The 12,951-nt window shown below is 42.0% G+C and overlaps 1 protein-coding gene and 1 pseudogene across 11 annotated transcripts in view; one reads left to right on the top strand and one right to left on the bottom strand.

Annotated features, from left to right (window-relative positions):
- AKAP7 (A-kinase anchoring protein 7) overlaps positions 1-12,951 on the bottom strand; it is a 160,441-nt gene that overhangs the window by 104,383 nt on the left and 43,107 nt on the right. Inside the window, exons 8-9 of one of the 11 annotated variants that reach the window (XM_063724985.1) lie at positions 4,796-4,892; positions 1,359-4,521 (exon numbers count right to left, since the gene is read on the bottom strand). The exons of 9 other annotated variants lie outside the window; for them this stretch is intronic. In XM_063724985.1, coding sequence (XP_063581055.1) covers positions 4,479-4,521; positions 4,796-4,892 — 140 coding nt within the window. In that variant the 3' untranslated portion in view covers positions 1,359-4,478. Of the gene's footprint in view, positions 1-1,358; positions 4,893-12,951 lie in introns of those variants that run through there. One more of the 11 variants, XM_063724984.1, reaches the window with a different exon arrangement.
- On the top strand, positions 3,407-3,966 carry LOC100431878 (zinc finger protein ubi-d4-like; annotated as a pseudogene).

The following is a 12,951-nucleotide window of genomic DNA, read 5'->3' as shown; positions in this document are numbered from 1 at the left end:
AAATGGAATGTTCAATTTTTGATTTGTGGCTAGGTGAGGTGGCTCATGCCTATAATCCCAGTACTCTCGGAGGCCAAGGAGGGAGAATTGCCTGAGCCCAGGAATTTGAGACCAGCTTGGGCAACATGGTGAAACCCTGTCTCTACAAAAAAAAAAAAAAAAAAATACAAAAATCAGCCAGGTGTGATGGCCCACGCCTGTAGTCCCAGTTACTCAGGAGGATGAAATGGGAGGATCACCTAAGCCCAGGGAGGTCAAGGCTGCAGTGAGCTGTGATGGCACCACTGTACTCTAGCCTGGGTGACAGAGTGAGACACGGTCTTAAAAAATAAAACAACAACAACAACAAAACTAATGTGTAATTAAACAATAGCAAGCATGAGTATTTTCCATGTCTTCCAACTGTAAGATACTTTCTACTACTATTGTAAGTTATACTAAAATTGTGTCACATATAATATGAAAAATCTCAATAAAATTTTAGAATCACTTTTCGTCACCTGAAACTTTAAAGAAATAAAAGCCATAAACCTGTTTTTGTTGTTCCTATATTACTATTAACATTTAAAGCATTCCTGTATCCACATACTGCTTAAACAGTTTCATTTTAGACAGTCTTAGCAAGTCACTTGAACTATATGTTTCAATATAAAGCTGACATAATGTTGAAACCAACTTCAATTTAAAAATTTTATAGTCCTCATCTTAAACAGATATTTCCAGTTGATTACTGTGTAAAACTGACAAGTAGAATTTTTAAGTGTCATTCTTAAAAGCACGTCTTTAAAATACATCTTGATGCCAGAGGAATTCTACTCATTCTACCGCAGCTGATAAAGAGAACCAGACTGAGCCTTCTAACTCCAACCCAGTTCTCCCATTATTTAGTTTGTGCTCCTGGACACATCACTTAACACTGACAGTAAAAGTGATGAGACCACAATAAATTGTCTCTCAGGTCCCTTCTTATCCTAACAACCAGCAAATCCAAGTGAACTGCCAGAGAGAGTTCTGGTACATCATCCTTAGGGGATTCTAGAACACCAGGACTGGGTTTAATTCTCATGCAAAGATTCAGACACAAATGTAAATGAGGGAAGAGAGACTACCTAAAGTTAAATGTTCTTTCAATTAAACTTTTATGTGTGCATCACACTTTTTTTTCATTGTTTTATGTATTAAAATATATTTATTGAATCTCTATTATGTGGCAAGAATTTAGGACACAAAGATGGAAGATTCCCTCAAAGAGCTTTCAATTCTGGTTGGGAAAGTTAGATTTCTAAACAATTACACTAACTTGTTATAGTTTCTACAGTAGAGATATAGGGGATAAGAGAATAAACGATCATTTCTACTTTGGAGAAAAAAGGCCTTTATTTTAAAAGTGACACTTGAAATAAGTCTCTATGAAAGCTCAGTGATACAATGTGAAAGGAAATTGAGAAAACAATTGCATCAACATTATAAATAAAATTATAAAATAATTACGAATACAAAAATTATAAAATACTTAGGAACAAACTTAACCAAGGAGGTGAAAGATGCATATTCTGAAAACTACAAAACATTGCTAAAAGAAATTAAAGAAAATACAAATAAATGAAAAGACATCCTGCCTGTTTTAATGAACCGAAGGACTACATATTGTTAAAATGCCAATACTGCTCAAAGCAATCTAATGATTTAATGTAACCCTATCAAAATCCCAATGGTATTTTCTGCAGAAATTTTTTAAGAATCCATCCTAAAATTCATATTGAACCTCAAGGATCTCTGAATAGTAAAACAATCTTGATAAAGAAGATCAAAGTTAGAGATTTTACACTTCTGATTTCAAAAGTTACTACAAATCTACAGTAATCAAGACAGTGTAATATATGCATAAAGACAAATATATAGGCTAATGAAATAGAATAGAAAGCTCAAAAATAAACCCTCACATATATGGTTGCTATGGTCTGAATGTTTGTGTCCCTCCAAAATTCTTACATTGAGACCTAATCCCCAAGGTAAAGGTATTAAGAGGTGGGGCCTTTGGGAGCTGATTAGGTCACAAGAGGTCTGCCTTCATTAATGAGATTACTGTCCTTAAAAGAGATTTTGGGGTCCTAAATCACTTTTATCTTTTGTCTTTGTCCCTTTTGCCCCTCCACCATGTAAGGATACAGCGTTCTCCCCTTCCACTAGGTGAGGATGCAGTGGCAAGGTGTCATCTGTGAAGCAGAGAGCCCTCTCCAGACACTAAATCCTCTGGTGACCTGATCTTGAACTTCCCGTTTCCAGAACTGTGATGAATAAATTTCTGTTGTTTATAAATTACCCAGTCCAGCTATTTTGTTATAACAGCAGGAAAGGACTATGACAATGGTCAAATGGTTTCAACAACGGTGCCAAGACCATTCAATGAGAAAAGACAGTTGTATTAAGCCATTTCTGCACTGCTATTAAAAAAAAAATACCTGAGACTGGATAACTTATAAGAAAAGAGACTTTAATTGGCTCACAGTTCTGCAGGCTGTACAGGAAGCATAATGCCAGCATCTCCTTCTGGGGAGGCCTCAGGAAGCTTACAATCCATGGCAGAAGGCACGGGGGAGCGGCATCTCACATGGTGGGAGCAGGAATAAGAGAGAGAGGGGAAGGTCCCACACACTTTTAAATGACCAGATCTCACAAGAACTCACTCACTAGCATGAGGACGGTACCAAGAGGATGATGATCCAATCACCTCCCACAAGGCCCCACCTCCAACACTGGGGATTACATTTCAACATACAATTTAGGAAGGGATAACATACAAACTACATCAGCAGTCTTTCAACAAATGGTGCTAGGAAAACTGGATATCCACATGCAAAAGAATGAAGTTAGTCCCTTACACCTTACACCATATACAAAAATTAACTCGAAATGGATCAAAGATCTAAACCTAAGAGTTAAAATTATAAGACTCTTAAGAAAAAAACATACAGGGAAAGGTTCAAGACATTAGATTTGGCAATGATTTCTTGAGTGTGACACCAAAGCACAGGCAACAAAAGTAAAAACAGATAAATTGGACTACATAAAAATGTAAAACTTTTGTGCATCATAGGATATAACAGAATGAAAAGGCCACCTATGGAATGGGAGAAATATTTGCAAATCATATATCTGATAAGAGATTAATATTCAGAATATAAAGAACTCCTTCAAATCAACAACAAAAGACAAACAACTTGGTTTAAAAATGGGCAAAAGGCTTCAATAGGATTTCTCCGTAGAAGAAACACAAATGGCAAAAAGCACAGGAAAAGATGTTCAACATCACTAATCATTAAGGAATTGCAAATCAAAACCACAAATGAAATACCACCTCATACCCATTAGAATGGCCATTATTGGAGGGAGAGAAGCAAGGAAAATGGCACCTGTGGTGGTGAATGTAGTGAAGCTCCTTGGGAGCAGTACTACAAAGATGCCACGGAGCAGGGTCACAATTACAATGCCCACCTCTGTGCTGAGCACAGCGTGTGCCTGCCTTTCTTGGCCTCACAGACTGGAGTAGCCCAGAACAATTGTTACAGCTGGATGGAGAAGTAACTGGGTTCTAGGATTGGCCTCTGGACAACTACTCGTACCCTGCCCGGCACTGGAGGAAAAAGCAGTGAGTCCACCCCCGTGAAGATCCACAATTTTTCTTCCCACCTATTAAGCCAGACACAGAACACACCCTGAAGAAGGAGGGGCTGATCTCTCAGGACGGCAGCAGTTTAGAGGTTCTGTTGCACACTGACCCCCTGGAGAAGCGAGGTGCCCCAGATCCCCGAGTTGATGATGACAGCCTGGGCAAGTTTCCTGTGACCAACAGTCAAGCACGAAAGCGGATCCTAGAACCAGATGACTTCCTGGATGACCTCGATGATGAGGACTGTGAAGAAGATGCTCCCAAGCGTCGGGGAAAGGGGTAATCCAAGGGTAAAGGTGTGGCAGTGCCCATAAGGAGCTGGATGCTTCCAACCTGGAGGACCAGGATAAGCCCTATGCCTGTGACATTTGTGGAAAACACAAGAACCGACCAGGCCTCAGTTACCACTATGCCCACTCCCACTTGGCTGAGGACGGCGAGGACAAAGAAGACTCCCAACCACCCACTCCTGTTTCCTAGAGGTCTGAGGAACAGAAATCCAAAAAGGGTCCTGATGGATTGGCCTTGCCCAACAACTACTGTAACTTCTGCCTGGGGAACTCAAAGATTAACAAGAAGATGGGACAACCTGAGGAGCTGGTGCCCTGTTTTGACTGTGGCTGCTCAGGGCATCCATCTTGCCTCCATTTCACCCCCATGATGATGCGGCAGTGAAGACATACTGCTGACAGTATATCGAGTGCAAATGTTGCGACATCTGCGGCACCTCTGAAGATGATGACCAGCTGGGCTTCTGTGATGACTGCAATCATGGCTATGAAATGTACTGTCTCACTCCGTCCATATCTTAGCGCCATGAAGGAAGTTGGAGGTGCCACCTGTGTCTGGACCTGTTGAAGGAGAAAGCTTCCATCTACCAGAACCAGAACTCCTCTTGATATGGCCACCCCCCTGCTCCCCAACATATCTAAGGCTGTTTCTCTCCTCCACTTCATTTTTCATACCCACCTTTCCCTTCTTCCTCCTCTCCTTCCCAAGTCCAGAGAACCTTGGGGTGGTTGTTCTAGCCTGCCTTTGGCAGCCACAAGCTGAGGTGGCAGCTCTGGCCACCTCTGGCCCTAGGCCCTCAAGGAGAAAGGAGCAACACACTGCCCCAAGACATACCTGTGGGCCCAGTTTCTCTCTGCTCTCCATGAAATGCATTCATTCTGCTTGCCTTGGGCCCAGGCCCTGGTCATCACAGGGTTCAAACAGTGTCCTCCTAAAAAGAGTGGGAGAGCAGTTCACTTCTCTCTCTGTTCTGCCTCCACTCTGGTCTCCAGAGTTTTCCCTGCCCCCAGAGGCGAGCCAGGCCAGAGCCTCTTTGCCCGAGGCAGCTGGTAGTGAGCAGGTGAGGCCACACCCACAAGGAGCTTTCCATGCCCCTGTGTCACTTAGCCTCACCTCTTTCCTCCAGAGTGGCTCTCTGCGGCCCTCTGTTCCTGCTACATAGGATTCTTTGCTGGAGTCAGGATGTTCTCAGTCACCCTCCTGGCTCTGCCCTGTCCCAGTCCACCCCACCCCAGGGGGAGCAGCAGCTTCACCTTGTGCTTCCCAATGCTTTCCAGGCTCACTCTCATGGGCGGGCTCCAGTGACTAAAGCATTCCCCACCCTTGGAATGTCTCATCTTCTACCTCTCTTCTTATTCATTTTGGTTTTGTGGGGAGAGGGGAAGGATCAGGGGGCCAGGCCAGCAGCTCAAGGGCCACAGGGAGATGGGTAATGTGCCTGTTTTTTTAACACAACAAAAAAGCCTACCTCCAAAATCCCCTTTTTGTTCTTCCTGGACCTGGGCATTCAGCCTCCTGCCCTGAACTGAACTGGGAGCCTCTGCCACCTGCCCTGTGTATCCTGGCTCTCAGCTCATGGGGAAGCCACACAGACATCCCTTTCTTCCCCTGCATGCTCGCTAGCAGCTGGTAAGGTCTTCACACCCTGATTCCTCAAGTTTTCTGCTTAGTGGCACTGACATTAAGTAGTGGGGGGCCAGTGCATGCCAGCATACCCTGGAGTAGCCTTCCCCCTTGGCCGCAGGCAGGCCCTAACTCACCGTCACTTTGAAGTTGTCTTTTTTTTCCTTTCTTTAGTTCCTGTATTCTAAACATTAGTAAAAACAAATGTTTTTACACAGAGCCCTCTGCTGGATGGTTTATCTCCTGCCTCTCTCCATTAAGAAGGCCATTTCGTCCTAAGATTTCCATGACAGTGGTTTTTTTAAACATTTTGAAATACAGCTTTTTTTCTCCCAAAATTAAATTTTTTTTGTTGAACTCCAATATGTAAAGCGAATATAAAATTGGTGATTTTACTAATTTTAATTAGTTACATAAACTCAAGTTTACAATAATTCTTTGTTATAAAGACCAATGAAGCTGTTTTGATCAATACAAAATTTGGGTTAAAAAAAAAAGGGGCCATTATCAAAAAAATACAAGTGTTGGAGCCCTTGTACACTGCTGGTGGGAATGTAAAATAGTCCAGCTGCTATAGAAAACATTAAGGCAGTTCCTCAAAAAATTAAAAATTAAACTACCATATGATTTAGCAATTCCACTTCTGGTTACATATCCAAAAGATCTGAACTCAAGGTCTTGAAGAGATATTTATACATCCATGTTCATAGCTGCATTATTCACAATAGCTAAGAGTCCATCAACAAACCCATCAACAGATAACAAGATAAGCAAAATGTGGTATTTACATATACCACGGAATATTATAAAGCATTAAAAAGGAATAAAGTTCTGACATGATACAACACGGATGAACCTTAAGGACGTTACGTTAAGTGAAATCAGCCAGTCACAAAAAGATAAATACTACATGATTTCACTTCTATGAGGCAGCTACACAGTCAAATTCATAGAGACAGAAAGTAGAACGGTGGTCGCCAGAAGCCAGGGGAAGGAGGGAGTGAGGATTTGTTTTTCATGGGTATGGAGTTTCCATTTTGCAAGATTAAAAAGATTCTGTAGATTGGTTGCACAATAATGTGAATATACTTAACACTACTGAACTATATGTTTAAAAAAAGTTAAGATGGTAAATTTCATATTATGTGTATTTTACTATAGTTTAAAAAATTATTTTTTTTTTTAGATGGACTCTTGCTCTGTCACCCAGGCTGGAGTACATTGGTGCCATCTCAGCTCACTACAACCGCCGCCTCTTGGGTTCATGCGATTCCCCTGCCTCAGCCTCCTGAGTAGGTGAGATCACAGGTACCCACCACCATGCCTGGCTAATGTTTTTGTATTTTCAGTAGAGATGGAGTTTCACTATGTTGGCCAGGCTGGTTTCAAACTCCTAACCTCAAGTGATCTACCCGCCTCGGCCTCCCAAAGTGCTAGGATTACAGGCATGAGCCACCATGTCCGGCCAAAACTAATTTTTTTTAAAGAAAAAAGATCAGTGGTTGTTGTCTGATCATGTGAGGAATGTGAAAGATTCCATGGGATGGCAGCAGCGTCAGCTAAGGCATGAAGACATGACATGGCCCAGTGCCTCAGGGGACCTATAAGTAGTTCAGCATATCTTAAACAATGGGTGCAGCGTGGACAACACAAGAAATAAGGCTAAATACACAGGCAAGAATCAAGGAGCTGAGAATCTTAAATGACACAGCAAGAAGAATAGGTTTTATCCTAGATCCAACAGTAAGTCAATAAATTATTTTAAGCAGGGAGCATAAAAATGCTTAGTTTTGTGCTTTAGAAAAAGAGTCTGGAAGTAAAGCGGCAGACTGTAGACCAGGAGACTATTGCAGTAGCATGGGTGAAAGATGAACAGAGCTTGAACTGAGGCACAGCAATAGGAACAGAAAGTAGGGAACGAATGGGAGTGATATTTAAGACAGAAAATTTACAGCACTTGATGACTATGAATATCTAAAATGACTGATGCTGGGGTTTAGGATGACACCTACATTTCTTGATGTTCCTGGTGGAAGAGTAGGGAGATTGATCGTGATGGTAAATACAAAAAGAAACATGGGGCCAGGCGCGGTGGCTCACACCTGTAATCCCAGCACTTTGGGAGGCCGAGGCAGGCAGATCACCTGAGGTCACGAGTTTGATACCAGCCTGGCCAACATGGTGAAACCCTGTCTCTACTAAAAATACAAAAATTAGCCAGGCATGGTGGCAGGCACCTGTAATCCCAGCTAGTCAGGAGGCTGAGGCAGGAGAATCGCTTGAACCCGGGAGGCTGAGACAGTGCCACTGCACTCCAGCCTAGGCAGCAGAGTGAGACTCCATTTCAAAAAAAAGAGAAACCAAGTTAAACAGAGAGTCAGGTTCGGAAATCTAAAAATATAAATGCTTAAAGAAAAAAGAGATAAACTAATGAAGAAAGCTGAGAAGATACATTGAGAGAAGTATTAAAAAAAATACACAAAACAAACAAAAAAAGAAAGTGGTGTCTCAGAAACCAAAAGGAGAATTTAAAGAAGGGAGTGCTCAGTTGTATGAATAAATCTAGAGCATTCGTTAGATTCAGCGATTACAAAGCTATCGGGGCCCATGATGTGGCATGCAGTGAAGTAGGCCATAGCCTACTGACCGCAGGAGGTTTGAGAAAAGGACAGTAATGAACTAGAGACAGAGAATACAGGCAACTCTTTTAAAGATTCTGGACAAGAAAGGTACAATGAAGATTTTTAAATTTTAAAGATTCTAGGTAGGAAAGGTACAGAGAATACAGGCAACTCTTTTAAAGATTCTGGGTAGGAAAGGTACAATGAAGAAGCTAGCAGGAGATTGAAGATCAAGAGATTTTTCTGTAGCTAATCCTTAGGGTTTTTTAACTTTGTTTTTTGTTTGTTTAGGGATAGGAAATGTGTTATTGAGCAAGTAAAGTTGGGGGAAAGGAGGTAATAAAGACATAGGGTTGAAAACACAGAAGCACAGAGAGGGAAGAAGTAACTGGTACAGCAAGATCCTGGTTGAGTCCAGCAGACCAAGAACACAGCTGAAGGGGTTAGTCTTAACTAGATAAAGGACACCTCTTTTCCCAAAACTGTATGAGAATTTAAAAGCCAAATGCAATAGCAGACAGGTTCACCAAGCACAGGGACTTGAAGTGAGCAGATCCCAGCCTCAGTGCCATCTGCTGAGAGAGGGGTAGGAGGTTATAGTTGCTCCAAACAGGGGGCTGAGGCAGCAACAGTAGACACGAGAAAAACTGAGCTGAAGCAGTGGACCTGCCGCGCCAAGGCTCTGAGTGTGGAAAACATACATTTGCAGGAGAGCCAACCTACATGACTGTGTGATTTCTTCATTTTCTCATTCTTTTGATAAATACTTATTAATACCTTATTATTTATTTATTTATTTATTTATTTATTTGAGACAGGGTCTTTCTCTGTCACCCAGGGTGGAGTATGGTGGCATATTCACAGCTCGCTGCAGCCTCACCCTCCCAGACTCAAGCAATCCTTCCACCTCAGCCACCTAAGTAGCTGGAATCAAGGCATGCACCACCATGCCAAGGTAATTTTTTTCTATCTTTTGTAGAAGCAAAGTCTCACTACGTTGCCTGGGCTGGTCTTAAACCGCTGAGCTCATGCAATCCTCCCTCCTAAGGCCCCCAAAGTGCTGGGATTCTGTGAGCCTTAACACGTTTTTGTGTCACACATCATAGACAGTACTGGGTATACACTAGTGACCAAAACAGTCATGGTCCTGGCCCTCATGGAGCCTAATCTAGCCACAAAGACAGTCAATCAAATAGACAATAACGGGCCAGGCACGGTGGCTCACGCCTGTAATCCCAGCACTTTGGGAGGCCCAGACAGGCAGATCACTTGAGGTCAGGAGTTTGAGACCAGCCTGGCCAACATGGAGAAACTCCGTCTCTACTATAAACACAAAACTTAGCTGGGTGTGGTGGCAGGCACCTGTAATCCCAGCTACTCAGGAGGCTGAGACAGGAGAATCACTTGAACCCAGGAGGCAGAGGTTGCAGTGAGCCAAGACTGTGCAACTGCACTCCAGCCTGGGCGACAGAGCGAGACTCCATCTCAAAACAAACAAACAAACAAACAAAAAACCAAATAGACAATAAGGTAATCACAACCTGTGATGAGACCTATGAGGGCATCCCACTGGGTACAGTGATAGAGAGCTTACTTATAAAAATACTCTACTCACAGTGGGTAGGGACTCTCTGAAGTCGTGACATTTGAGATCCTAAGAATGAAAAGGTCTAAGCAGAAGGAACACTCAAGCATTTTCAGAAGATCTATGGCAGAAAAGACTTTGTTGAGTCCAGTACCTGTAAGAAGCAAGTTCAAGTGGAGCACAGTGGGCAGGGAGAGAGGACCATGATAAGGCAGGAGATATAGGCAGTGGACCAGAACATGGAGGATATTGTGGGCTACAGCAAGGAGGGTGGATTTTATTTTGCCCAGGTGTTGGGGCAAAAAAGCAAATGACTGGATTGGATCTGCCATCGGTGTTTCCCAGACAGGTCAAACAAAACGAGATAGGACAATTGAAAGAGCCACCAAGAGAATGACATACCTTGAGGCCTTCTCTAGTTTAAGAATGAATACATCTATGCTGTCCTGGAAGAGGCCAAGCCTCGGTGAGGTTCCGGAGCATTAGTAGTAGTGGAAAGGAAGTAAATGGCAACTAGAATGGGAAGTTGTGGCGATAGCTATAACTAAGTTTAAGGTCTCAGAAATATGCTTATGAATGGCAGAGAGGTGTATGGGTGTAGGATGCTAACGTCAAAGAAGTCAAGGGATTTTAAGAAAAGCAACAGCTGTGATGGCAGTAGTGGGAATGGAGTATTTATCATTAATAATAATAGTTACCGTCTATTTAACATTGTCTATGTGCCCAATACTGTGCTAAGCACTCCGTATAGATTATCTCACTTTATTTTCAGAACAGTTACTATTATGCCTATTGTACAAATAAAGAAACTGAAGGATTGGGAGGTGAAGTAAATTGCTTAAAACCACTCAGCTGGTAACAGGCTGCACAGGAATGCAAATGGTTCTGACTGACTCCAAAGCTCACTTTGTGCCAGGATGGCTGGACAGATTGTGCTCGTGCTACTGAAGGACACAAGCATTGCAATGTGAGCTATGAAACAAAATCCTCAAAATAGGAGAGGAAATATTCAGATGACAGCAAAAAGAGAGGCAGAAGTTAACAAAACCAGGTAACATGAACCACCAATAAGGAAAGGCCTCTGTGTGAGGATAGAACAGGCACAAAGCAACAGAAAACTAAGAGAATGTGGATGATACCTCTGGGTCCTGTGGAATGTGGGATTGGGTGAAATGAGCAGCCTTCACCTAGAGGAAGCTGTGATTTCAATCAGATAAGAGCCAAGTTTCAGCTAAGGCAAGAAGAGGTGTTCCTCGAAAATGTTTAGGGAGTCCGGTTGCTAATTTACAATGTAACAGACTAGCATAGTAATTAAGAGCACAGAATCTGGAATCAGACTGCTTGGATCTGAGTCCTGGTTCCACTACTCACTAACAAATTACTTAACTTCTTTGTGCCTCAGTTTCGCTGCCAAATGGGAGTGATGACAATGGTCTTCCTACGGTTTGGATGTGGTTTTTCCCCACTAAAACTCATGTTGAAATTTGATTCCTAACATGGTTGTGCTGGAGATGGAGGCTTGTGGGAGGTGTTTGGGTCACAGGGGTGGATCCCTCATAAATAGATGAATGCCTTACATCAGGAGCATGTTCTCACTTTCATGGGACTGGATTAGTTACTAAACAGTATGCTCTTATAAAAGTGAATTAGGCTTCCTAGATTCTCTCTTGCTTCCTCTATTGGCATGTGATCTCTTTGCATGTACCCACTCACTTTTCCACTTCTCTGCCATGTTTTGACCCAGCATGTGTTTCTCACCAGGAGCCAGCCAATGCAGTGCTATGCTCTTGAACTTCCCAGCCTGCAAAATTGTGAGCTCAATAAACGTCTTTCCTTTATAAATTACCCAGCCTCAAGTATTCTGTTATAGCAACACAAAATGAACTAAGACAGCCCCTACCTCATAGGTTTGTCAGGACGAAATTGATATTTAATAAGATAATTAGAATAATGCCTGGTACAAAGTCAGTCCATTTAGAAAGTGTTTGATTGAAAATAAAGTAAATAAAAGAGGTGAGAATAAAAAGGATTACGAGAGAGATGAGAAAGGAGAGGAAGGATGGAGGAAGTGTGCTTGGTGGCATATGCAAATAGAGGCAGGGTATGAAAATAAGGCTCTAATGGCCTCAATGGTGCAGGTCTGTGAATGCAGCCATCCTAGTTAAAAAGACAAGCTGGTCTTCTAAGTGAAGTGTGGCTAAGTTATTTTTATGTTTCTGAAGAGAGCCTAGCCCAAGCCATTAGGGGAAGGGTTAGCAGGCTGCTGGGACACCCACCAGCCTGTGGTGGTCAGAAATCCAAGACTTCATGTAGTAATAGAGCACCCTAGAAGGGCCTAAAGATACCAGAAACTGAACAGATTCTTCACAAGGAGCAGAAAACACGGAATGTAGTCTCTCCATCTTTTGGGGGAAATGACAGTCAAAATGAAAGAAAGCATAATGTTCAAATGAACATTCTAAAAACCTTTCATTTTTTCTTGTATGAGATAAATGTACTTAGAATCTTTTATCATGCTAACCAAGGGCACTTTTCTATTTTAAAAAAAAAAGATTTGCAAAAACTATTATAATTCTAGTGGGCTAAATTTTTAGCAATCTCTCAATCTCGTGAGCTTAACAAAATTATACATGGCTGAAAAAATGAATGAAATCACATATCCATTTCTATGCAAAAAGCTTTTCAATGCAATTTCATCATTCATTATAAAATGTGGGAACATGCCATATAAATGCAAAATTTTCAATATCTTCTTAATTCTATCAGCTACTGGGTAATTCTAGGAAAGAAGGTGCTGTTTTATTCTGGAAAAAAAAAACAACAACACAGGATCACTCAAGGTCAAGCTAGGAAGCTGAGACACAGCCTCTGATGCCATACACCTTACCTGCTCCCTCAAGTGGCTACCACCATAAGCCCACATGCACATGTGATGCAAAGAAGGGCTTGGTCTCTTTAGCCCACCAGCAGGTACCAAAAATAACTGTTAGTAACAGCATAATTTTAATGGTGTAGGAAAAAAGAAATATCTTTTTCTCACCCATCCTATATTCATTGTTATAGACAACTCCATAAAAAAGACAGATTGACAAGAGACAAGCATACCAATTTATTTAATAGAAGTTTTATGTGACATGGGACCTTTTATAAGAAAATGACGC

This window comes from Pongo abelii, chromosome 5 (assembly GCF_028885655.2).
Source record: "Pongo abelii isolate AG06213 chromosome 5, NHGRI_mPonAbe1-v2.0_pri, whole genome shotgun sequence".
Taxonomy (NCBI): domain Eukaryota; kingdom Metazoa; phylum Chordata; class Mammalia; order Primates; family Hominidae; genus Pongo; species Pongo abelii.
Note: the sequence above shows the minus strand (reverse complement) of the source record. Positions and strands in the feature narration are given on the sequence as shown.